The 26,031-nt window shown below is 57.6% G+C and overlaps 2 protein-coding genes across 2 annotated transcripts in view; both read left to right on the plus strand.

Moving 5' to 3' along the window:
* Positions 1–2,073: 2,073 nt before the first annotated feature.
* VOLCADRAFT_89403 (uncharacterized protein) lies at positions 2,074–23,276 on the plus strand (the record flags this gene model as incomplete). Its single annotated transcript, XM_002948933.1, has 40 exons — positions 2,074–2,136; positions 2,332–2,427; positions 2,567–2,845; positions 3,212–3,294; positions 3,482–3,619; positions 4,262–4,472; positions 5,277–5,387; positions 5,735–6,145; positions 6,358–6,507; positions 6,796–6,927; positions 7,508–7,695; positions 7,956–8,063; positions 8,461–8,776; positions 9,180–9,410; positions 9,803–9,960; positions 10,161–10,299; positions 10,614–10,859; positions 11,189–11,368; positions 11,926–12,063; positions 12,424–12,549; positions 12,922–13,128; positions 13,370–13,549; positions 13,755–13,842; positions 14,169–14,337; positions 14,620–14,869; positions 15,125–15,280; positions 15,837–15,910; positions 16,174–16,234; positions 16,505–16,637; positions 16,953–17,474; positions 17,506–17,940; positions 18,151–18,632; positions 19,076–19,879; positions 20,407–20,560; positions 20,763–20,878; positions 21,268–21,301; positions 21,930–21,989; positions 22,320–22,555; positions 22,741–22,913; positions 23,228–23,276. The coding sequence occupies 40 exons, from the start codon at positions 2,074–2,076 to the stop codon at positions 23,274–23,276; spliced, it is 7,887 nt and encodes a 2,628-aa protein (XP_002948979.1).
* Positions 23,277–24,568: 1,292 nt separating this feature from the next.
* Positions 24,569–26,031, plus strand: part of phV31 (extracellular matrix glycoprotein pherophorin-V31) — a 3,176-nt gene continuing 1,713 nt past the window's right edge. Inside the window, exons 1-3 of the mRNA XM_002948934.1 lie at positions 24,569–24,822; positions 24,889–25,064; positions 25,605–25,709. Coding sequence (XP_002948980.1) covers positions 24,750–24,822; positions 24,889–25,064; positions 25,605–25,709 — 354 coding nt within the window. The 5' untranslated portion in view covers positions 24,569–24,749. The remainder of the gene's footprint in view (positions 24,823–24,888; positions 25,065–25,604; positions 25,710–26,031) is intronic.

Genomic DNA, 26,031 nt, shown 5'->3' on the forward strand with positions numbered 1-26,031 from the left:
TTAGTACGCGCTGCGCCAGGCCGTGGATCCCTTTTCGCAATGCCCTTTGGGCTAATGTTACGGAAAGCCTTGTAGCGTTTGTGTGATGTTGACACTGTGTGATGTTTGACTGATGGTGCAAAGATGCCATTGTTGCAGTTGGCAAGTCTAGCTACTGATAATGGTTGTGGATGATATGCTCGCCTAAGGCGTGGCTTGGTACAGAACTGGGTGGGTGGGCTGAAAGCGACTGCGCCGGGAGGAGCCACACACTCGCGGCGGTGCATTCCTCACCGCGCGAACAGTGGTGCTTTCCTGTGAGCACACTTGAGGGCTACCCTCCTCCATTGCATGGTGATGTGGAAGCGCCGTGGTGTGCGCCCGCAGGATGTTCATTGTGCATTTCCGGACAGGGATTTTTATTTGCGTGCAGTGAAATGGAAATTGCCAGGATGTATGCGGCGGCGGTAACAGCAGCGGCGGACGTTCCTCACCCTTCCACCTGTCAGCCGGCTGGCTATACTATGAAGGTGGAAGAATGGTTGGGTTAATAACTTATTAAGCAATCACGCTTCGAGGATTCCTTTGCTGCGGGGCGGATAATTGCTGCCGAAAGCCGGTGCTGCGACCAGCATGGAGCTGCAAGCAATTGCAGTGCTGTGTGCTTGGCACACATTGACGTTGTTTTTTAGATTGTGCTGGTTGGCGTCCGACCATACGGATAAGAGTGGGAATGGCGTGACAATGCACGGCAATCGATGGTTGTTTGCTTGGCTGACTTTTTTGCAATTAGCGGCTGCTTGGGTGCTTGGGACCTGGCTCTTGCAGCTTAGACGTTAATGTTTTGATGGACTGCGGCGTGACATCCATTTTGTATGCTATGAGCGGCGAAATCACGACGGCGCCTGCCATGGGCATGGAGTTCTGGAAAGCTCGCCATCCCTGTTCTAATGCAATAACATGCCTTGCATGGACGACTTGCCTGTACTGTCCTGCTAGACATAAATGCAACAATCGCGAAGTTGCGATTAAAGTGGATTGAACTTGCCTTAAGTGTGTCGCTTGCGATGTGGTCGAATGCTGTACTAACATGCGGGATGTCGTACGTATGTATGTATGTATGTATGTATGCTGTGTGCGTGTGCACTGATGTACTGCGCGTATGGTGATTGTGGGATGTGTGACGATGGAGAGATGTGGTGTCGCCCCAATGGATTGTTTGCAGGGGTGTATGTTCGAAAAACAACGTCACAGGCCGATGTGCCTATTAACATGTATGCGTGTCATTGTGCATGGGGAAAAACTGACCTCCGTGTGAAAATGGTTTTATTCAACGTCTACTGGAATTGGGACAAAGTATATGTGCTTACAAGAAGGTTTGGACGGGCATTTTCGTGTTTACAGAATTAATTGGATGCCGTTCTTGGCATCCAGCGCCATCACCAACGACGTCTTGACTGTTTAAGGTTCGGAGTGCCGCCAGCTTTGTAATAATCAAAACGTTATAGCACCCAGCCGGAGGTGCTTCCAAAGGGTAATAACATTGAGGGGTATGGAGGTGGGTATTGCTCTGAAAGCCCCTTAAGAGTGACGGACACAGGCCTATGTGGAGCAGTTGCCGTACTGCTGGTACTGCTGCTTCGCTGATTCGTTGCCAGCAGAACACCTTTAGCCATTATTGCTACGCAAGCGCCGTGGATTTAGAGTTGTACACGTTCGGGTCATAGTGGCACACCTTTGGAAAATAATTATGTTACAGAAAGCCGGCAACAAGGGAGCACGGGAGCTTGAAGTCGAGCGTACGAGAATTTGTACAACTTCCTTTCTCGCTGGACCTGACCCTGCTTTGCAAGTTTGCGATTATGGAATATCCGGTGCACTGGAGACATCTGCTGACTGTTTGATCTTTGTGATGGCTAGTTTAGGGGGTTCCAGCAGCCAAACGCTTCGCAACCAGACTTGGCGTCCGTCCTGTTTATTAACACGTCCATGTCAATAAGATATCCTTATAACATATAGCAGATAACATTATAAATAAATCGCGTATCTTTTGGCGCGCAACTTTATAGTGCGGCTTCCGATAGTTCGGGTACCATGGGGGACTTGGAGCGTAAAGTTGCAGATTTGGAGCAAGCACTCCAAGCTGCAAATGCGCAGGTGGGGTCAAACGCGCGCGTGTTACCGAACCTTGTTGGTGTGTCATTTGCCGGGGGATTCTAATCATTTTCCAACACTTCTGCAGACGGAGGCAAATGAGATGTCATATTCCCTTGCGCTTAAGGTACAGAGCCGTGTATGCCGTAAGAAAGGCAGGTTATGCCGTAACCTGAACACAGTACTGTTCCCCCGCAGCGCTACCAGCAAGATGAGGAACGCTGGGCTTCTGAACGGAGCCAGCTGCAGGACCGAATCGGAAAGTTGGAGGCTGAACTGCAGCAGCGGTCACAGGTGCGCGAGCGGGGAAAACGGCGGCAGGCTGCAGCTCTCAACCCGCTGTTGGCCGTGGGCGCTTTCCAAAGGTCCTTATCCCTTCTTTCTACCACCACCACCACCTTTTAATGCCCGAAGACGTTGCTTACACATGCAGGTGCAGGAGGAGCTTACGCGGGTGGCTATGGAGCTACGGGGGAAGCAGCGAGCCCTCGAGGAGTTGCAGGGGGCTCTCAGTGCCGCCACCGAGCAGCGAAACCACACTAGCCAGGCCCTAGAGAGCCTTAAGACTGTGCTGGCTGCCAAGGATGACGAGGTTTCAGTCCTTGCCAAACAGAAAGCCGACCTTGCGGACCTCGTTCGTCAGCTGCAGATGTCGCTCAGCAGCAATGACAGCAAACTACAGCTGCAGTTGCTGCAGACGCAGTATGATCAGGTACAACAACCTGGGGCCAGGAAAAAAAGCTGCCGAGCCGAAAACTCAGTATCTGAGCGCGGCGGCTGAGTCCCAAGGGCGAGTGCAGCGCCATGCCGGAAATAGCAAAGGGGTGGATAGGTTTACGGTGCGATGCGGAAGCTTGGGGAGTTATCTGTGTAACTGTCTATCACATAGGGCACCTACTAGGAGGGCGCATGGCGGTAGGTCATGTTCCCCTATATTCCGCAAACACACACAGTTTTATGCACGTGCTGATGGTGAGAGTGCATTGTGAGGGGTGAATGCAACTCACCTTTCTACACCAGGCGGCGCTTCTTTCCTGCTACCCAGTAACGTTCCTTCGCTTTTCAACAACCTGGACAGGAACGGAAATACTGGGAGAGCAAGCTCAAGTTGCTAGAGGACGAAATCAACAATAAGAACAATGCATTGCTGGATGATAGAAGGTAGGTGTGAGAGACTTGGAGGCAACCATGGAGGAAGACCACGATAGTATAGTGCCGTGCTGCGCGACCTGTAATGCAGGCTTGTTTCTCGTAACGGGAAGCAAACCGGGTATCATGCCGCATCACCGCAGCGTCAATCCACGCCCTTTGCCCCATCAATTACCGCTGTCAATTGATGTTGCTCTAGGCGTAGCGCCGCGGAGCAGCTGGCGTTCCGTCAGAAAATCGCGGACTTGGAGTACAGCAACCAGGTCGCGGATGGCGCACGCAAGCAGCTGGAGACACAGCTGCGGGAGCTGGAGGGCTTCCTGCGTGATGCCCGCAAGTAGGTCAACCGGCCTGTGTGTGTGGGGGGGGGCCGGTTATGGAAAGGCAAGTTAACCGGCACGGGGTTGGGATGGGGACTCGAAGAAGGGACCCCGGCGGGTCGTCGGGAGGGGGACTGGTTGTTTGATATGCCAATAAGTAGTGGCAGCAAGTGTGCCAGATGAGACCGAGAATGCGCGCGTGGTGCACGTAGTGGATTTGAATAGCTGTGGTTGGAGTAGGCAACGTAGCCTACATTTGGCACCGACGCATATCAGGTTCTGTGGTACCAAGGCCCTCTCCGTGGCCCGACTAGGCTCGGTGTAGGCAGGCATGGAGAGGATTAGGGGCAGCCGTCGAGTAAATTAGCTTTAACAGGCAGCCCGATTAGGTAAAGATCGCGGTTCAGGTAATGGTCCAGGTACGCTCAATCACACGGGGCTGCTGGTGCATTTCGGACGGTTATGGGGAGAGGAGCAGGGTGGGTGAGTAGGGTGTACGATTGCATGGTAATTTGTTCCGCGCAAGTGGGAATGTCCGTAAAAGCCGTGGTGCCATGAACGGGAAAGCGTCATTATTATGGGCCAGAATGAGGATGTTGTCGTCCTCTCCTGCTCGCCTTGGCTCGACGCGCTGGAGTGCAACGTGCCTGATCGCCCAGGCCTCCGATGGAAATTAGTCATAGCTATGGGGACCTTTATATCCACAGTAGTACGCATTTCGCGCCCTGGGAAGCCAGTGTCTCCCTCTATTTCAACCCGAAGGCCCCCACAGGCTGGGCATTCACGAAAGACATGCAGCTCATCCTCAACCGCTCCGCAGTCGCAAAGCTTGCACGGCACGCTCGCGCCATCAGGCCTTATAGCTTAATAGTGAGGAGCACGTTGGCTGCCTTGGTATCCGCCTTTGCTATGATTCCCTTGAGCCTTAATAAGCCTTGCACCGCATGTTGCCTCCACTAGCCAGGTCCCTTCTCATTTCCTGGAACTGCGCCTGTTTGTGGCTTCATAGACTCACCGCAGTCAGGTTTACTCGACGCGCACCGCAGGCAAGCCCATGATTTGGAGCAGTCTAAAATAGACTTGGAGGAGCACTGGCGGCGGCAGGTAGGATGCTGGGCTTAGAATGGAAAACTTTACACGGATCCGAAGTCTGTACCGTTTTGTTGTTTGCCGGGCTTGGCAGGATGGTAGTGGTGGAGTACTGTGCATGTTTGACAGGAAGCACAAGGAGGTCGGTGGGGATGCAAGCACACACGGGCTGCAGGCCTCCCAGTCGAGAGGCTTTGTACGATAGTAGATAGGGCAAACGAGCGAGAGGAAGGGAAGCGCCTGTGGGGGAAGGGTGGGAGACCGTGGCCGGTAGAGGCGCTCCCTGGACTGCCGCGTGCTCCTGCCATAGGTCCACCGGTCCACATGTCTAACGTGTAAGATGATTGCTGAACACTTTTTCACAACGTGGGCTGAGCCGCAGTCGGGGCAATGTCATGCATCAGCCCGATACGCACTGCATGGGCCGCATACGATGGGGCGGCCGAAGCCTTGTGGGGTACAGCTGCTGCTGTACTTGGAGGGGATTTCCGGTAGCGACAAGCCATGACGATTTCGGCGTGTGACCACACGACATGACCCTGTCTGTGTCGTGTGGTGTGCCTGGCGGGGCGGCTGCACATGCAGGCGGCGGAGTATCAGCACCTCACATCGCAGCATCAGGCGGCGCGGTTGGCTGCTGAGGGTGAGGCGACGGCGTTGCGGGCGCAGCTGACGGATGTGCAAGGGCAGCTGCAGGTAAGCTGAGCAGCTTAAAGGTGGGGGCCGTTGGGTGGGGGTTATGAGTACATGTTTTTGAGTGGACTGTGGGAAAGTGGGAAGGGTATCGACAATCTGATTTGGAGGGGTGGAGCGGGGAAATGGCGCGCATGCATGGCATCGTGAACTGGTTCCGTCAGTTCGTCGTTGAAAAATCAAGGCCGATTAAAGTCAAGACGTCTGCATGCGAGGGCGCTTTGTTCGATAATCCGCACGAATTTTGTGTTTCCTCCCTGCATGTGGGCTACGGTTGTTACTGGAATCATAGCAGAAGGGTTAAATAAGGCGCTGCTGCTGCCACTGTGCCGCGCTCTCCTACCCCGCAGTTGCTGCAGAACCTCTGCGATGAAGCAGCCAACAAGCTGGAAGCGCTGCAAACAGCATCGGAGAGCGCCGCACAGCGTCATAGAGCCCAGGTGCAGCATCTCAACGCCGTTATCGCAGCTGCTATGTCCTCGGGTGATGTCACTGTGTTGGCCAACGCCATGCCGGTGGGATCGCCGGAGGCCATGGCGGCGGCGGCCGCCGCGCGCGGCACCGCCACCGTCCCTGCCATTGGAGGCAGCGGGGCCGCAGCTGACGCGTTGTTGACGCCAGGTCAGCCAGCGGTGCAGGCTGGCGGTGTGGCTGCTGTGCTTGCTGGTATGACCCCTGGGTCGGTGCCAGTAACCGGCGGCGATGGGTTGGTGCTGCAGGGCAAGAGTGTGATGGAGGTGTGGGCTATGTACCAGGATATGGTGAGTTTGGGGAGGTGCAGATTCTGTGTGCGGGAGGAGAAGGTATCGGGTCGGGACGATGCCAAACTAGGAGGTTGGCCACATACGCCAGGAGTCGTCACGGCAATGCTAAATCCTTCATGGCCTTGCGTAATACTAGGTTAAGCGCTTAGCATTAGCTTAACATCTGCTGAATTCACTGCTAGCTAATAAGTCGGGGGCCGGTCCCGCAGCAAGAGGCCTGGCACCGGGAGCGCGCGGAGGTCCGGCGATTGGGCAGCTACATGGAGGCCATTGCGGCAGACCTGGAGGCTAAGGTGGCGTTTAGCGCCCGGCAACAGGAAGAAGCGGACAAGATGCGGGAGGCGCTCGATCAGGCATTGGTGGGTGCTTGAGGTTGGGTCTGTTGCTGCCGTGAGACGCCTGATGGGGCCACAGTCGCGATCGCTGTGGACATGGGCCCATGAACTTGGAAGCTTCGAACGGGCACTCTAGGGCAGTCTAACATGCAAGTGTGGTTTTGTATGTTGCGCTGCGTAAAATTGGCCAAGAACAATGGTTGCATCACCAGCATCTGCACATTTCGAGTTTGTCGAACGAGTTGTGGTCGACTCGATAGCTGACTTGTTTGTTTTGAAAAACGAGTGCGTTTTCGCGCAACTGGTGTCCAGGCGACCGTCGCGACGCTGGAAGATAAGAACCGGCGGCTGCAGACGTCCCTCTCTACGGCACAAGCGTCCCTAGAGCGAAAGGAGTCGGAGCAGCGCGCGCAGGAACAGGCGATACGGGACCTCAGTCAGCAGGTGATATGTGTGCAGTCGCGCACGTATCTGCGTGCGTGGGCATCGGTAGAGACACATAGGTTTGAGGATTTGGGCTTGCCGGCTCGGCATGGGGGGGAGTCGGTTGGTGAAGGGATGGGGGTTCCTCCTCCGTATGGTCGTGGTAGAGTCACTAGTTACCTAAAACCACTAGTTATCCTATACCGGAATGCTAGATATATGGTTACATATGGCTAAATGGCTAAAGGCTGGGACAAGTAGGTTCTGCAGAGGCGCGTCCAGCGCTTGGAAGTTGTAAAGGGCCAGCGTGCGGCGCGTGCTATCTCTACCAGCAGCGTGTCATGTTATGTAACGGGGCAGGTTTCACGGTGCCGGCTCCTTTCACCTGTTTGTGTGTCTGTATGCAGTCCGCGCTCCGTTCCTTTGTCCATGATGCACGCTGTTCCCCACGGCACAACAACCGCGTTAAAGGTTTTACTGGATTTGCACCACCATACCCGTCCACAAGTATGTCTTCGTTTCTTTTTGTCAGTCCAAGCTTGTGGACTGCAAACGACTTGTTTTTACCTAGCCCCGACTTTGCCGGCCACTCACTCCGCAGGTCAAGGCGCTAGTAGAAGAGGTGCAGCGGCTGAACGGCAAGCCCGTAGCGCGCAGCAGCAGCATTGGGGGGGGCGGGGCTGCCGACGGCAATGGGCTCAGTGCGGACCAGCTTCTCAATGCGGGCGACGTCATCAGCCATCGTCTGGTCACGTTCCGCACATTGGACGAGCTGGTGGAACAGAACAGGTGTGCAGTCATTGGGAGCCAATGTCCCTTTCCTTTCTTCCTCGGATGAGTGGTTCCCTGGGGCCCGGAGCGCGATACCCTCTGTATGAAAGTTTCAAGTGGCAGGGTGTCCCAGCGTCGTCCCTACCTGTGGCTCATGTTTTCACCGGGCTTAGGGCACCCACAACTTTACGGAGATATAACCACGCTATCGGCGGCCCACATCCTCCCGTCATGTAGCCGGTTGTCTTCTTTCAGTTCAACTCGGTCTCTTTGTGCAGGCGACTGCTCGCGCTGGTGCGGCAACTGGGCGGGGAGAGCGAGCGGAGCCGTGCCGAAGTGGCGGAGGACGTGGCGCAGCAGTTTGCCTCCCGGGAGCAGAGCTACAAGTGAGTCTGCATTTTCGGGGAGGCTGGAGTCGCATGTGATTATTTCAGTGGTCGACCCGAGCCGGGATTGAACCCTTGTTGCGTGACACTTGGACAGGCGATGAACTGGTCTTTTGAGTTGATGACAACGTGTCATGTGCTTTTTATAGCAAACATGCGCGCCAAGGGTTAAGGGAGTGTGCGTGGTCATCCTGCTTCATATAATTTGCGCTGAGGGCATGAAATATGTGACGCTAATGAATGGATGTATCACTCGCTGCTTACCTTTAGCCAACAGAGTAGAGTATTCACAAGGACCTCATCCTGCGTGGTGTCTACAAGCGAGCATCACTCATACGCAATAAAGTTATCAAACGCTCTAACAACAACAATCTCGGTGCATGCTCCCACGGCACAGAACGGCAATTGCCGAGCTCAACAGCCTGGTCCAAGAGCTCAGCGAGGCAGCCAACCGTTCTACCACCCGGATCAACGAACTAACCACTCGCGCCGCGGAGCTGGAGGCGGCGCTGTCGACGGCGAAGTCCACGGCACGCGGCGGTGGTACGCCGGCCTCGCCTGGGGGCACGCCGGCCCCGCCAGCGGACGCGGCGGGCAGCGGCAATGACGGCGCTGCCGCTGCTGTGGCTGCAGCAGAGCTGGCTCAGATCCGGGAAGAGCTGAGTCAAACCCGGCAGGAGGCAAAGTCACTTGCTGACACGATGCAAGCACAGGTGGGGTCGCGTGTTTGGTTTTCGACTTGGTTTTCGTCGGAGTAACCCCCTTGTCTTGGGAATTGTTTTTGTAAGGTTTGAAAAGAAGGGCATGGAAGGGTCGGGAACCCCAAGGTCTTCCCTCGCTTACGGATGTATTGCAGAGCATCCCCGTCAATATCTGGGCTGGATGGCCCTTCTGCCCATACGTTTTAGCAAATAGCAGGTGCCTTCCAAAGCCTTCCAAAGCAAATGCACGGATAACTAGTGCCCTGCCTTTCCTGGTGTTAATGAGGCAAGGATGGGGGTGAGTTTTTGTTTAGGAAAGACCCACATTCTTCAGGTTGGCCGGAAAAATCGGCGCGCCGTGTCTTAACACCACACACTGCAAAATATCGCATGCTAACAACGGTCCACGACCCAGGTGAACGAGTTGCGCGAGAAGCTGGCTGCGGCCACTGCGGAGTCGGCTCGCCACGCTGGCCGTGCCGATGACTGGCGGCAGCGATGCACGGCGATGGAGTCGCTGCGTGAGAGCGAGATGGCGATGCGGAATGCGCTGGCGGCGGAGAAAGCGCAGCTGACGACGCTGCTGGCGACAGCGCAGCACAAGGCGGAGGTGGCACAGAGGGGCTTAGAGGAGCTTCAGTCGCAGGTGCGGCGGTGGCGGCCGTGGGAGCCTCGCGAGTGCGTCAGTGCGAGCATGCACTGAGCCCGAGGCAGGATCTATGCCCGCAGGCTCAGGTTGCAGGGACTGTGGCAAATCTTATTGTATATTGCGGTTATGTATGGTGTAAGGTGGGCATTGGTCATTATTCCTGCCGAATGCTTGCTATCTACTGCCATCTGGGCGCGGGCGCTGCACCCTCCACGCACACCACAAGCCGACCGCAGGTGGCGCTACATTCTGTTCCACTCCTTGTAAGGAGAGAAGGAAAATGATCTGGAAGGCTCCCTGCTCATTCCTTTAACCTGTCACTCTGAGCTGGCTTGTATGTTCAACTCCCCCACCGTCTTCACCGCCCGGTGACCTGCTCTGGACCCAAGGTCCGCTCCCGCACAGAGCATCAAGTGGTTCTGGAGGCCCGCATGAGCGCGCAGACCACAGCCCTGGAGGATGCAAGGTCGGCTCTGGCAATGGCTGAGGCAGAGCGCAACCGTGCACTGGCGGACGCCAAAGTAGCGGAGCAGCTACGGGCCAACAGGTGGGCGGCGTGGGGACGCAGGTTGCTGGGTTGCAGGCCAGGGTAGGATAGGCTGCAAATGAACTTTCAGCCATCGGCCCATATCCAGCTAGTCTCGCTCAGTTTTGCGTACCGTAACACCTTGACCTTTGCCTTGAGCTTGCCGTTGTCTTTGAAGCTTAAACAGTACTTCACTGCTGCACACTTTCGCGCTCCACCAGCGAGGCCACTGCGGCGATGCGTGAGCGTGAGCTGGAGCGCCGCACAGCCAACCTGGAGTCGGACCTGGCGCGGCTGCGGGGGGATCACGAGCGGCAGCAAACACTGTTCCACCATTCGGTGGAGGCGGCCACGGCACAGGTTGGCTAGCTGGATGGGTGCTGGGTAGATGGGCTGGGAAAGGCGGTTAAGGAGGACCGGTTTGTCGCCCCGAAAGCTGCGACTTAGGGTGCTACTGTGCATAAGAGTAAGGCCCAGACACATAAAATGAGCCACCCAGGCATCTTGTCTTTTTGCCAGAAGCTCGCAATACCTATAGATAGGTTAATAACCCTACCGCTTCCATTATCCGCCTCCGCACGTGCGTGCAAACCTGGAATGGACTGTTTTGCGTGCATATCTCACTGCTGAACAAGCGCAATTCCTCGCCACTTGCTGAATGAAACATGAAACAGCTTCGCGAGGTGCGGGAGGAGGCCAACGACATGCGCCGTGCACGCGACGAGGCCGAGCGATCTCTAGAGGAGGCTCGCGGCCAGGTTTCAGAGCTCCGAGGCCGCATCGTAGAGCTTCAGGCGCAGGTTTCGGAGCTCAACAGCCAGCTTGCAGCCGCACGCGGTGTGGGAGGAGGCGCTGCGGTTTCGGACCTGGTGGAGGGGCAGAAGCTGCGGGATGCGGAGGCGCAGCTACGGGAGACGCAGGTAGAACTGTGGGGTAGAATTGTAGGGTTAAGCTCTGAACCGACCTGACCGCTGAGCGCCACGTTTCTCCACCGCCACCTTGCATCCTCCCCCCACCACCTTGGCGCCTGTGCATCTGACTTCTGTTACGCATTTCCACGCGTCTGTGGCGCAACGAATCCTGATTAAGAACACGCTTCTGCAACGCAAGTGTTATCCTTGTTGTCCATTTGGGCTTGGGCACCTGCGTGCACAGCTGACCCGTCACGTGGATTAATACTCCCACCTCAGTGCCGTATTCATATTACGCGTGCATTACTTCATCCTTAAATTGTTGTACCTCCACCCAGGCCGAACTTGCAAGTACTCGCGAGCAGCTAGAGGCCCGCAACGCTGCTGTTGAGACTCTTCGTGGGGCTATGGCGGCGCTACAAGGCACCTACGATGCGCTCAGGGAGAGCCACGAGGCCGCACAGGCCGCGGCGGCACGGCAGGCTGCGGAGGCGGAGGCGGCGAGTGCGGAGGCTCAGGTGTGGTAGCAGTTTGGGAAAATCTCGCTTTTAAACAAGTATGTGGGAAATGTTCCCAATGCGCCTTTGGAGTCGCGTGTGCGTCGTGTCTTTTGTCATTGGGGACTATGCCCTGGGTCTGGACTCGTGATTGCATGGAAACACCTACACGCTCCTTATTCGGCTTTTGAAAAGCACTTGTTGAGACGCCCCGTTTTCTCCACTTTTCGGTTATTGCCACGTCCTGGGACAGCCAGCGCCATCTCTGTTGATGTCTGGACTGCCTCAAAAATGCCTGCCTTATTCGTTCCCAGGCCAGTCCTTCCGGGCGGGCTTGTCCTCGCTCATCTTTGACGCAAACCGCTGCTTAGTTCGCGTCTTAGTTCCGCTTGGACATGATGGGTGGTCCTTTTAATCACGTCCGCTACTACTGCCACTGCCAGCACTGCCTAATGCCCTCATCCCGGACCACCCTTCCTAAATCCAAAGAAGTGTCAGCCTCTTCGCCCATGTAGGCTGCCCTGACGGCTGCGGAGTCGGCTGCCGCGGAGAACCGTGCTGCGCTGGCCGCCCTGCAGGCCGACCACGAGGCCCTGCAGGCCAGCAGCGCAGCGGAAGCAGCTCGGTTAAGCAGCGAAGTGGCTCGGCTAGGCCGAGAGCTCGCGGACAGGGCCAGCCAGCGCACTCGCGCGGACGAGGACATTGCCAGGCTGCAGGTGCGCAGGTGGACGGGCGGGTGGGCCGCGTTGCGAAGGCCGTCAAACACACTTAGCGGCGCCTTGTTGTAGTATTTAACTTTTGGCATGCTACATGTCCTGTGCTGGAACCGCATACAGTGGACCTTACTTGCTTTGCGGATGCACCCGGTCCGCTGCGGAGTTTGGGGGCTGAAATGCGGCAATGAAAATGGAAGAACAAATGGCGACATTTGGGGTTGGGGTGGGGGGGGCAGTGCTGTAGAGGGTGGGGCGGTGCTATAGTGGGGTGGGATGGTGCGTAGCTTGCTTGCTGCTTCACAACTTTGCCCACGCTACAATCACTTAGCCACGCTTCGCTTCTGTTTTGCAACGGTGCAGGCGGCCGTGCGCGAGTACCGCAGCCGCTACGAGGAAGCTGTGGCGTCACACGCCCGGGACGTGACAGCACTGCAAGCCGCGGAGAATCAACTGGAGGAGACACAGGCCACCGTCAACCGCCTGCAGGTTTGTTGGTATGCCATACCACCAATATCTACGTGGTATGGTTGGCAAGGTGCACACGTTTCATCTGCTTCACATGATCCAGCCCTTTGGTCTGTGAGAAGGAAGAGGGGCTATGGGAGGCAAGGAATTGCGACTGCTCACTACTGGCGCATTTTTATGGGCTTTGCCAGCTGTTGCATCTTCAGCTGTTGATGATGCTCTACAAACTTCTTTTAACTTTTTGCTCCCCCATGCGGACGCTTGACTGGAGCTGGCCTGCTGCACACTTGATTTGTTCGAAATCGGACGTCTAGCTTTGTGCACGCACACATACAATCGTACACACGCTCGCCCAAACATTTACACAATCGCCGCTGCCACACTCCCCGTCAGAACGAGCTAACGGCTGCATTAAACGGCGTGGACGAGCGGTTGGCGGCTGCAGACCGAGAGAAGGAGGCGCTGAAGGCGGAGCTGGCGGCAACGGAGGCGCGTCTGGCGGAGCGGACCGCCGGAAGTGAGCAGCTGCTGGCGTCTGTTCGGGGCGTGCTCGCGGGCACACACCACGAACTGGTGGGCATGTCGGCGGAGCAGTACAAGGTGCGGAAGGGTCACGCGGCGGCGAGCGAGAGCCACGGTGAAAGTTGGCCGAATGACTAAGAGGCCGTGGCGCAATAAATCCTATAAGGCTTCGGATAAGGCTTCGGTGCGTAAGCTAGGTGTAAATGTTTTCAATTGTTTACTGTAGCGTTAGCCGCATGACTTCCTATCCTGCAATGAATGGGGCGTCAGCTGTTTTGGAGTGCTGCAACGTTCGTCCCTCCTATTTTGCTCCCCACAGTCTCTGATGGACTATCTAGGCCGCGATAAGGCCCTCGCCTCCGCCCAGCTGGACCTGCTGGCTTCGGAGCGCAACAAACTTCGGGAGGAGCGCGACAGCGCAGTACAGCAAGCAGCGGTTCTGCGGGCGCAGATGGCGTCGCTGCAGGACTCCCTCACCACTAGCCGAGCGGACCTGCAGGTAAAAAGTGCATCCACGTCCACTGGCCAAGCTGCTAGTCACGTTTTTGCAGCGACGTGTTTTAGTTTATTTGTTAACAATCCTGACAAGCACACGGCTGCGAAAGCATGATGCGCTCTATGGACACTGTACATGCACGTAGATGTTACCGAGTGGGTGGTTACTTCACTTTGTACGCATGAAACCCGTGCTCCCTGATTCCCAGGCCCGCATCAATCTGCTGGAGGCGGAGGACCACGCACGGCGCGTGGCGCAGGGGCAGCTAAGGGGCGAGCTGGACGCCGCAAGGGCAGGTGCGCTTCACAGGGAAGGGGAGAAGCTGAACCTGTTACGGATTTGCAGCCGGCTGCTTGTCATCCGTCGTGGAAAGCCTGGTTCAAACATGTAAATGTTTATTTTCCGCCAGGACCAACCTTTGTCCCAGCCAACCTTTGTCCTGCCTTGGCCCTGTCATCCTTTCTTGCCGTGCCAAGCATTTACCATGCGTCCGCGACCTTGCAATTCATGTACCCTATTAGCTACCAGCCATGCACGATGTCGTGAATCCTGGCCCTGGCCCCTCCACGTGTAAGTCCCCAACACACCCACCCCCGACCCTGGCCCCTTTCCGCGTCTCTAGAGGCGGAACGGCTGCGGTCGCTGCTGGCGGATGCGGAACAGCGCGCAGCCGCGGGAGAGGCAGGTCTGCGTGAGTCGGCGGCGGCCTTGGCCGGGATACAGGCACAGCTGGAAGCACACAAGCGGGGCGAGTCGCTGTGGAGGGACAAGTACGATGCTCTGATGAGCAGGTAGATATGACGTCGGCAGCTCGGCATATTCATCCAGCCTTCTCCAACTCATAAAGCATTTGGTATCGTTTCAACGGCGGATCCGTCCAGCGTATGAATGTCTGCCGGCCGGACAAAGGGGCGCAAAAAGGGGGGGGTTGCGCAAGCCTTTTCCTTGCCTCGGTCGGTCGGTCGGTCCTGAAGCTAACGTGTCCTTTTACAGTCTTGTGGCTGTGGTCAGGTCCGTGCAGTTGCTTGCTTCTTTCATAATGCCGCGGCCCGCGGCTGGGCAGCACTCTGCAGCTGCGTTATTGGCGGCCGCTGGCTGACATGCGCGGATGATGCCCTTATATCGCGCGTGTACGGCAGGTACGGCAAGGTCACTTTGGAGGAACACAACTCCGTCAAGGCTCAGCTGGCATCTGTCCGGTCCGAGCTGGCGGCGGCTTTGGAGCAGGTTAAGAGTCTCCAGGCGTCGAGCGCCGCGCTGCAGCAGCAGCTGGCAGAGCTGAAGACAGCGAAGGAGACGACGGACGCGGACCTCGAAAAAACGGTGAGAATATAATGAGGTGATGGGGACCTGCATGTATTTGCATGTGCGTGTGCGTGTGTGTGTGTGTGTGTGTTTGCTTCGCAGCAAGGCTTAATGCCACCCACACTAGCCACGGACCGTGCATTTGGCTGTCCTCTGGGACAGGGTCTCATGACGCTTGCCTAAAACAACACACTTCTCGCTCCGTAATTAAACGTGCGACTTGTCACCCCATGCTGTACTGTGTCACGTCCGTATTTTGCATTCGTCCCGCAGCGAAAAGAGTACGCCGAAATCCGTGGGCGCCACAGCTTGCTCATCCGTAAGCACAAGGAGTTGCTCGCCAGCAACGAGGCCACGGGCAAGGCGTTGGCCGCCGCGCGGGAGGAGTTGGCAGCCGCCAACGAAAAGGTGGCGGCACTGGAGGCGCAGGTGGGGAGGGAACTGAATATTTCGGAAATAATCTATACCGCAGAAACCCAGATGTCCAGGATAGCCAGTGTGGGAAGGGCGGCAAACGCCGAGCGGAGAGAAGAAAAGAGATCGTGCGCATATCCATATAATCCTCTCGACCGGAGGGATGGACAAGCGGGCGGCATTGCACCTATAAAAAAGTGTGAAGTTGCACTTTGCTGCCTTGAGGAGCTTAGCGCTGTGCTTAGAGCCAGCAGCTCCTATGGGGCTCGCAGTGTCCGGGTGTTACGGTCGCGCTGCGAAGGTCAGTACGAAGACGAGGAATTGGCGGGCGATCAGGTCCGAGCGTTCGGGGACCTTCCTAGCAGCTGACGTCGTCTTGGCGGTGCTTTTTGTCTTTCCTTTCGTCCAAGGGACTTTATCTTTGCATGCACCCCTGACTTGCATGCACCCTTGAAAGGGTCTGGTGAGGGCCGGTATATAACTGTCCATGAAATGGCTCGTTAATACGTTCCGGTGCACCCGCACTATTCACTGTCTCGTGCCGTGCCCTTTCGTTTCCCGCCCTCCTTAGCTGGCTAAGTCTAAGGAAGATGCGCTCACGGCCCAGAACGAGGCTATCGCCAAAGTGAAGGCTTCCCATAAACAGTAAGTGAAGGGATCTTACTATGTGAGATCCACGCTGCGCGACGCATCATGGCCGTGATGCCGGTAGCCGCTGCCACTAAACGATGCATGAACCGTCCGTGACGGCAGGGCTTGCGCACGGCGCACGTGGTTGTAGGGACATGTGGTGCGATGCGAACCGCTTAAGATCCTTGGTTCTGCAGAAGGGTCTCGCCGTATGCCGCTGCACCTTGGCCGCGAATTTCATTACCCCAACCTGCTGCTACCATGCTTTGCTTTCGCAGGATGGTCGATCGGGCCCGTGCAGCGATTGCGGAGAAGGCCAGCCTGGAATCGGAGCTACAGGTGTGGTACTGCTGAATTGGGGGCCAATGAGATTCCTCGTTACTCTGCTGATGCTGCCCATTTTAGGTTTCGGGAAGTCATGTCCTGCCCTACTTGCTGGTGTTGCTCTACCCTCCAGAGGCTTAGGTTTCCACGCTCCAGTATGGCGTTCCCTGGCCCATCCCGTGTCGCGGTGTTCGCACCCTGGTTTGAGGGACTAGTGTTCGAGGAGTGTTTGATGCGTTGTGACGCACGCCCCTTATCCCTGCGTGTCTTGTACTCCCTTTGCAGGTCGCGCGAACATCTGTCGAGTCGTTGAACAAAGTTGTGGAGGACGAGCGCCAACGCCGAGCCAATGACGGCAAGACAGCGGCGATGCGCGTCCTGGAACTGGAACGCCAGCTCAAGGTTTCGCGTGATGAACGTGAGTGGTTTAGCCTTCAGAAGGGGACAGAGCGAGGCAGGACCAAGCAGGGGCTAGGCAACACCGGCTAGAGTCTGCGCGGCTTTCGCAGCGGGAACAAGAGACGGGCTTGGGAGTTAGGGGGGCTGTGAAGTGGGTGGAGGGATTGGGCATGTGGAGGATGTTGAAGGAGATGCGAAAATATGCATTTAGTGACGCGCATCCCCATGTTGCCGGCCTTGTTTGGGATGCCCTCCACCTGTCACAGTTGCTGCTTCGGAGGCGAAGGTTAGGGACTTAACAGAGCGGATTGAGCGCGCCAGGGCTCGTGGTAAGGTGGCTGGGCTCGCTGGCGCGGCAGGGCCGGGTTCACCCCCAGCTGCGGTGGCACCAGCGGTGGCAGCAAGGGTGACACCATTGGCGGCGCCAGCAATAACAGCAATGCCGGGCGCGACACCAACTGCAGCGCCGACGCCTGCTGCAGCGCCGGCACCGGCCACAGCGCCGACGCCTGCTGCAGCGCCGGCACCGGCCATAGTGCCGACGCCTGCTGCAGCGCCGGCACCGGCCATAGCGCCGACGCCTGCTGCAGCGCCGGCACCGGCCATAGTGCCGACGCCTGCTGCAGCGCCGGCACCGGCCATAGCGCCGACGCCTGCTGCAGCGCCGGCACCGGCCATAGCGCGGACGCCTGCTGCAGCGCCGGCACCGGCCACAGCGCCGACGCCTGCTGCAGCGCCGGCACCGGCCACAGCGCCGACGCCTGCTGCAGCGCCGGCACCGGCCATAGCGCCGACGCCTGCTGCAGCGCCGACGCCGGCGTCAGGCGCTTCGTCAGAGCCAGCAGCCCCTACCTTGGTAACTGCACGCACATCTGTGCTGCCGCCAGGTACAACCGGGCCACCTCTGGCCGCCGCAACAGCCCGCGGCATTCGCAGGACCCCAATCCAGTTCCCGGTTCCTGCAGCTGTACAACCGCAGACAACTGGCCCACGGCCGTCAACCTCGACAGGCCAAGCGACACTTACGGGGCCGCTTTCCGCACCTGCTGCTACGGCCGCTGCTGCCTCCGGTAACGTAACACACGATCAGCCAACGGCTGCGGCAGTGACAGATACTGCAGCGCAGCCCGAAAGCACTGACCAGCAGATGGTCCAGCAACCAAGCGCTGCTGCCGTCGGCGGGTCCGGAACCGCGGCCGTTCCGGAAGGGGCTCCAGTACCAATCTCCCAACTGACAGCTGAGGGTACGCCAGGGGCTACTACTGCGACGACTACGGCTGGCTCTGGTGCTGGTGATGGAGACATAGCCATGGGGGAAGCAGGTGAGGCGCCCATTGTAGCGGTGCCGCAGGCTCAGGCACAGGCGCAGGCACCGCAGGCGAGGCTGTCTTCACTCCTGCCTCCGCATCTAGCTAACCTAGGGGTTGCTGCGGCGCCGGCCTCTGCAGCTATGCAGGCAGTCGCTACCGCTGGTACTTCTCCTTCAACCGCCGCTGCCCGCGCTGCTGCATCCCGGTCGGCCGTGAATGCAGAGCCGAGCAGCGAGCCCCATGCTGCAGTTGATACGGAGATGGGCAATGCTGCGGTGGAGACTTCGGATGCGGTCGCCGCCCACATCCCTGCAGCTGCTGTGCCAACGGATGCCACCACTGCTGGAACCATGACGTCAAAGGAGCCTCAGGGCCAACCACTGCCTGCAGAGATAGAGACAGAGGCGGCAGCGGCAGAGGGTGAGCGACCGGCTGGTGATACCGCCGCTGCCGCCGCCGCCGCCGCCACCGCGGGTCCGCAGGAGACACGTGGCGAGGGGGAGGCTGCTGACGATGGCGGTGGACGAACGGAGGAGGCTGCGGATGACGGGTTCGAGGAGGGTGAGGACCTTGGCGAGGAGCAGGCGGAAGCGGGGGCTGCGGATGCCGACCGGGCAGCCGACGGTGCGATGGAGGATGGTGAGGCAGGCGGCGAGGCAGACGCAGCAGCAGCTAGCGAAGGCGGGGCCGACGGGGCCGAACAGGTGTGTGGCTGGGGGATCTGTATGTCGACTTCCCGCATTGAAAGCTCTTTCGGAGGTTGTGGGCCTTCGGTCGCGTCTAGTGGCCGTGCAGTTGTGATTGTTGGTGGCGATGTTTTTGGTCTTCATGCGCGCGTATGTGTTTGTTACACCTTAAGTTGCGCTACCCTCCATAGGTGTAAACGGGCCCATACGAGCCAGGGGCCAGTTGGAAGGCTGTCCAAACAAGGCAGATATCAAAAAACGCACAAGGGAAATTTATTATATCCAATCACACGGAAAATTCCGTCGTACTAACCGGACTGTTTTTCCTGAGCCTGACTATCTGATAAGTTATGCTGCATAAGAAACGGTGCGGGGCAAGCCCGCCCGGGCAGCGTTTTATGAACGTTATGTTTCCGGTCTTTCCAACTTTGGTTGCTGCCTCTATGCAAATCGTCGCACAGGAGGCCCAAGAAGAAGGGGAATTGCAAGAAGAGGAGGAGGGCGATGCGGCGGAGGGAGGCGCGGCGGAGGAGGGCGCACAGCTGGCCCCGGCGGGTCCGCCGGAAGAGCCAGTGACAGGCGCGCCAGAAGCTCCGCCAGCCGAGGCGGCGCCTGCGGAGGAAGGGGAGGAACAGGAGGGAGGTGGGGACGGCGAGGTTGTGAGTGGCGATGGGGCAGACGCAGAGGACGGTGGGCGCGGCGGTAGGGATGGATGTACGGCTGCTTCACTGGGCGATGCCGGCAGGGCGCATGTGGGTGGCACAGCCCAGCCCTTGGGCGATACTACTGGGTTGCCGGATGAGACAGGGGCCCTTGCCGCCGGCACGACTGCCGCCGTCGATGCTGCTGCTGCGATGGCGGCGGTCGGTGAAGCTGGGGCTGCGGAAGACGTTGCGGCGGTGGCGGCCGAAGGCGAGGCCGGCAGCACGGCGGCAGCATACATGGACGTTTTGGCAGCCATGGAGAGCACTGTTGTGCCCATGGATGAGGATGAAAACAGGGCTACGGCGGTGGTGGGAGAGGAAGGCGGAGCAGCGGCACCAGTTGGTGGGGATGATGTGGAACTACAGCAGGAGCCCGGCGAGGTCGAAGGCGCTGGCTACGCCGAAGGTGACGGCGAGGGCGAGGGGGAAAGTGAAGGCGAAGATGAAGGCGAGGAGGGTGACATGGGCGCTGGGGACGAGGAGCGAGACAGTGGTAGCACGGAGATGGACGACGAGGATGACGATGACGAGGACCCCGACCTGAAGGCGCTCCGTCTCCAGGTGGGCGTTTCACTGGTCGTCCATGAGTTTGGACGCGAGCGGTAGGCTGCAGTATTAGAACCTTGTGGCAGGAGGAGGGTTACGCATGCGGAACGCTACAGAATTCCACATGCCTGTGATCCACAATCCAGCCGACCCAGGGATAATTTTACAATGAAGGTACCGCACCATTATTGGAGGATTCAAAGAGGAATGAACTCTAGGATCCATAGGAAGAGGGGTAAGTTGTTCCCCGGATGAAAGAGCTACGCAGTATGATAGCTTTGGGACTATCACCAATCAAGCGTGTGTGTCCCATGGCGATGCCCCCCAACCGACTTCCGGCGTGTGGAGAAATGGGCCTCCAAACCCGACGGATTGGACAACACCGACAACCCAGGGGTATATCCCGCCATACTGATCTTGCCATGGACGTACCTGCCTCCTAACCACCAACCCGGGTCTGCTGTTTGAGTTTCTGTGTGTGAACTGCAGACGCAAGGGCCCTTTGAACCCTCCTGTGCCAACTGTGTCCATCTTCCTGACAGGCGTTAGCCGCCGCCACTACAAACACGCGAAAGCGCCAAATGACGCCGTTAATGGAGGACGACGGCGGTGTCGATGCAGCTGCCGCTGGGGGTAGCGGTGAGGGCACCGGTGCGAACCAAGGTGGTGCTGGTGCTGTTGGTGCTGGTGCTGCAGGTGGGTTGGGTGGGTGCTGGGAAGGGCACGGCACTTTTCCACAAATGTGCGCTTTGGTTGTTGACTCCGGGAGGGCATGAAGGCATGAAGGCCGTTACACACCTAGCAGGCACTAGGAAAGCTGCCATACCACGCGTATGCGTCGGTCAATTGCTGCTGTGTTCCTGTTCGTCGGTTTCGCCGTGGCGCGCTGCCGACGCAGGTGGAGCCGTCGGTGGCGACGATGACGGCAGCGGCGCACCAGCTGCCAAGAGGCCACGGTCCGCGTCCCACACGTCTCTGGTTGCCATGGGGACGGGTCCCTCGGGAGATATGGGGGTAAGTTGATTACGCAGGGCCCCCAGTGCCAGGGGCGCTGCGATGGGCGCCTATTCCATGGGTCCTGTAATGGGAGCCGTGTGGTAAATTGGCCGCTGGCTAGCCTGTGATGATGGTAGGTTGCAGGGTTGTACTGCATGCGTTGGCCCGTCTTTGTCTTGCACCTCCTTGTTAAGTGACCAGCTGTGTTGTTGCTGTTATTTGTTTCCTGCTCCGATTAGGACTGCAGCTCCTCCGTGATTTTTCGACGTGTGCACCGGGGGACGTGCCCGTGCTCGGCCATGGCGCGGCTTGCACTGCCCCGCACACACTTGTGCGCACGTTATGATACGCGCCACGCTTCGTAACGTAAGCACTGCTCCTTTTTTCAACACTTGTCCGGCCCACAGGCGGAAAACCAAGTGGAGGGCAACATGGATGAAGGTCCGTTGGTCAGAGTGGTGTCCCTACGGTCTGTTCTTGCATTGCCGCGTCGGGTTTGCGGCGTAGCTTAGTCTGTGTTTTTATGCTACGCCGTCGTGCACTGCCAGGCTGGCGGAGTCATCGCTGATCTCATCCTCTGTGTCTTGTGATTCGTGCCGCGCGAAGGAAATGGCGAAAATGTCTGGTACAAGGATAGCTTTATCGAAGCAAGCACCGTAGCCCAGCGCCGTCTGTATAGTGTGATGTATAAGGTTGAAGGTGGAGGCATTGTATGGCCAGCTTTTGTGTTTATGGCAAGTCCTGCTGTTTACCTGTTGCCTGTGTAGTGTGCATGAGGTTGCCAATTAGTCTTATAGCTGGCGGCCAGCAGTTTGTGTGCTATTGCCGCTACACATGTGGCGAACCCCTCTCCCTAGACCCTGTCGCCGCCTGTCAGGAACGCATCCTTTACTGCGCGCCAAGAGTTGTACACCTATGTGTGATGTCGCTCGCTAATCTGAGTTACGGGAGTTACCGGAGACTCGGACGAAAGGCGGATGCGTACATGGCGGCACACAAACAGCATGAAAGTATTGTGCTGATGTGTTTTTGCGCGATGCGATGACCCGTGGGCCTTCTGCGTTTACAGGCGCGGAAGCTGAAGAATCTGATCTGGAGCTAGACGAGCTCGTACCGAGTGTTGTAGCAGGTGCGCAGGGGGAGTTCGGGGCTGTGCTGGGTCGTGCCGCACCTATGTGGCAGGCACGTCGTAAAACAAGTGTGATGGAAGGACGACGCGCTTTGCTCATGTATTGCATCACGCGCATCCGTGGTGGCTTGCTGCCCTAATCCTAAGATGTAGGCAATGGAGATGTTGTGATTTTTCCATGAAGCGCATGCGCAGTAGTAAACAGCCATACGCTTTAAGCATTGTGTTTGTACTCACAATTGGCGAACACTGACCAGCTTCCAACCCCACCTGACTGCCTGGTGGGTACATACGTATGTCTGCCCGTGGCATGATTTCCGATTACTGCAGACTTGGAGGCCAGAGATGCAGCTGTGGCAGCTGCGGCAGCTGCAGCGGCAGCAGCAGCAGCAGCGGGCGGTACGGCAGCATCTCAGGGCGGCGGCGCGCTGGTCAGCACGCCCGACCCCTCACAGGAAGTCACGACGGAGGGCGCGCTTGGCACTCCGCCACAGGTGCAGGCACAGCCAGCCGCTGCTGCGATGCAGGCGCAAGCTGATGGCGACAGAGGTGCTGCGCCACAGGCGGTGCGGTCGCCGCGGCTAGGGAGGGGCGGCGTTGGGGGCCGCACTGCTGGGGGGCGGGGCCGCGGGGCTGTGAGGCGCAGTCCTCAGAGTGGGGCCACATCGGCGCCGCCGTCGCCTTCACCCGAACCGTCAACCGGGGCCGGCGCTCCCGGAGACACCCCCGGTGATGGTACTGCTGGCGCCAGCGCACCTGCTGGCACCGCTGTTCCAACTGGTTCCAGTACGAGCGGTGGCGGCCAGCAGAAGCGTCAGCGCTCCGAAATCAGCTTCAACCTGGCACCCAAGGCCCCACCGGGGCAGGGCACGGAGGCGGTGGGGACTGCTGCAGGACAGGGGGCGACCAGCGCTGGGGCGCCAGGTGTGACAGGGGCTGCCGCGGCGCGTGCTGCCCGACCCATCGTCCGCCGGGCTGCGATGGGGCGAGGCGCTGCCGGCGTGAGTTCAGGAGTGCCTGGTAGCGCGGCCGGGTCGCCAACGGCGGCGGGAGGGTTGCCGGGCGCGGGGGCAGCAGCGGGGACGACGGGAATGCCTGCGGCTGCCATGGTTGCGGCTCAGCAGCAGCAGCAGCAGCAGCAGCTGGCACTGCAGCAACAGATTGCCCTGCTGCACCAAGCCGCGTCGCAGCAGCAACAACAACAGCAGCAGCTGATGGCCGCTGCAGCGGCGGCGCAGGTACAACCCGGAGCTGGACCGAGCGGGGCTGGTGCAGGGCGTGGACTGATGAGAGGGGGCCGACGCGTTGCCGGGAGAGGTCGCGGCCGGGGCGGCCCCCCGTAATGTGGTTATCAAGAGATATGGGTTACCTCAACCGCTGGCACTTGTGTGCGATCGGTGGGGCGGTATATGCAAGTGTGGTCCCCCTTTTTAGCCTTTTAATAATTCTAACCTCTTGTCTCCATTGCTTGTGGGTGAGCGGGATATGTTGACCGTTAACGTAACGGTGACCGTTAAGGCGTCCGGGTTCACGCCATGGCACCGATGATAATTGGGATTGTGGCTCATCTATGACTAAGTTTTTATTGTTTGCTTAATCCATGAAAGATTTGGCTTTAGATGTTGGTTTAGCTGCTCGAGACGCATCAGGTGTGTATGACGCAGGGGTGATGGGCTTCTGCCGGCTGCGGAGGGGGGGTAATGTATACCGTTCGGACGTAGATATATGCAGAGATCGGGAGGGTACCATCAGCATACACTTAAGGAACGTGGGCGTTGGTCGCAGAAGAAGTTGGACTCGACACAGAGATGCGTTGGCGACCGTTACAGGGCAGAATCTCTGTTGAGTGTTGTTCACTTTATTGCATACGGACTGCGCTTTCCCCCTGTGCGGTTGGGTAGCGAAATTGCAAAGAACCTTCACTGCTGTCGGCGGGACTAAGTGCATGTGCAGCGAGGTCCGTTCATCGTCCCCTTGCGTGAGGAGTCCTTTTTCAGAGGCCATAAGGGTTTCGAACACGGCACTAGCACCAGTGTTGTACACGGTGGCTTGTGCGGAATTTACGGGACTCAAACCACGTCGCTGTAAGCAAAAGCTATGCTTTTTACCACGTGCGGTTAGTAAATCGAGCGCCTCTATGGCAGTTGCGTGTCCTTGAAATGGCAATTAATTAGCCTTGTACAGGAAGGTAGCGTTTCCTGACAGACGTACTCTTCAGAACTGCGTGCGATTTTTGGACGAGAAGCTTGCTGCACATGATGTATGCTGGGATTTTATTGGACACTTTGACCAGCATATGATATTACGACATGTGTGCGTGCGCATGCAAACGACGTTTAAACCTGTCGCGACGGCAGACGCTACATACAGGTTTGCCAATTGGCGCTTAGTCACAGATCCTGCGACTCTAAGGATATCACCAAAGATTAGTAACAGGTTTAAGCACTGTGAGCAGCTTCTAAGGGAACAGGAGATAACAACGGTTTTCGTATACGGCACTACATCCCCGCAACTGGGGGAGATAATATGCTGAGCGACCTAATTGCATGGTATCCATGAGCTTTATTAATTGCGTTTGCCAGTCCGCACCTGACCATGCATCGCAAATTTTGTTAATTAAACATTTGCATCGAACAGCTGGTTGTGATACTCAAATAGAGGTCGGACTCTCTGCTGACTGATACCCAACTATAATTTTGACAGCTTTACAACTTGGACAACTGTCATAGTACGTTGGCCCTTGCTGGGCCTCTACCTAGGATGACGGGATGTCTGAGGCGAGCGGCAGGAGCGCTGCTGCTACTGGCCGGATGCCTGTCGCTGGTTCCAGCCGGTACGAAGTTGCCATCGGAGGGATACGTAGATTGCTTGTAGCCTACTTTATTTGCGTTCCGTTCAGGCTGGGCGTTGGACGTTGACTACACGCCTGAGACGACTGCGGAGGCGCTAGCAACATTTCCTTATTGTAAATGCAATGACTATCGAACCAGGGCTTCTCCATACCGGCTCAGGCTTTCTGGTGCTAGCAAGAACACTGCGGGCACTCTTGCCAAAATCTGCTATACGATTGATATGGTAAGCTGAGGCCTAGTGGCTTTTGGAGTGGAATTTTCAGAAACATGATTTTGCGATATCCATCTTAATAGATGCCCCAATAGGCCCTGTGCCGCGTGCTCTGGACGTTTGTACCTTGGTCGAAACCTTGAACGTGATACTGAGGTAACTGGCATGCCAGGATTGGACATTTGTAGCCTCTGACGCAAACCCTCTGCCAATCCAGCTTTTCCTGCTGCATACCGACACAATACAGTTTATATGCATATGCCGGTCCATACCTTTGAAGCGGACAGCGACACTTGACTTTTTCCCTTTTTTTTCCGGAGAAAGCAATTTCTCTGCTAGGCATATTACCCCTTGATGGTTCTCGACAATCGTGGGCACAGGCACGGGTAAAGGGTAGTGAGTTCAAGGGTTAAGCTTTCCCGGAGGGATCCCAGCAAATCCCTACCCCGCAATGAAAGGATAAGGATTGAATCAATTGCTCCTTACATCATACGTGTATTGATTCGTCGTGTAAACTGTAGCCTCCGTCTCCTGCTTTTTTTACGCCTGCAGCCCGGCTGCTATGACGACACCAACGAGTGCTGCAAGCTAATCTACCAGAGGCTTGAGAAAATCGAGCTGGAAGTGAAATCGGCTTGCCAAAAGGATGTTAAGCAGGTCACGTGGAATGGCAAATCGCGCACTTTTTACTTCATCACTCAGTATGCAACTGGCGTGTTGCGCATCCCAGCTCTTGCCATTACAAACGGTGGAGCCAGCGGGAGTTCGCTTTGCATCAATGTCAACACCACTTCAACTTGCGCGACACCCAGCGGCCTGTGCGAAGCTGGAGACGGCACCTGCAAGTTTACAACCTTCGAGTCGAGCAACCATTTGTGCTGTGCTACAGGAATCGACGGGGTACCCAAGGCCCTTCCAGCCCCGCTACGTGGACCGGCAACGCCACCATCACCTCCGTCACCTTCACCCCCCCCGCCCC

This window comes from Volvox carteri (genome assembly GCF_000143455.1).
Source record: "Volvox carteri f. nagariensis unplaced genomic scaffold VOLCAscaffold_12, whole genome shotgun sequence".
Taxonomy (NCBI): Eukaryota; Viridiplantae; Chlorophyta; class Chlorophyceae; order Chlamydomonadales; family Volvocaceae; genus Volvox; species Volvox carteri.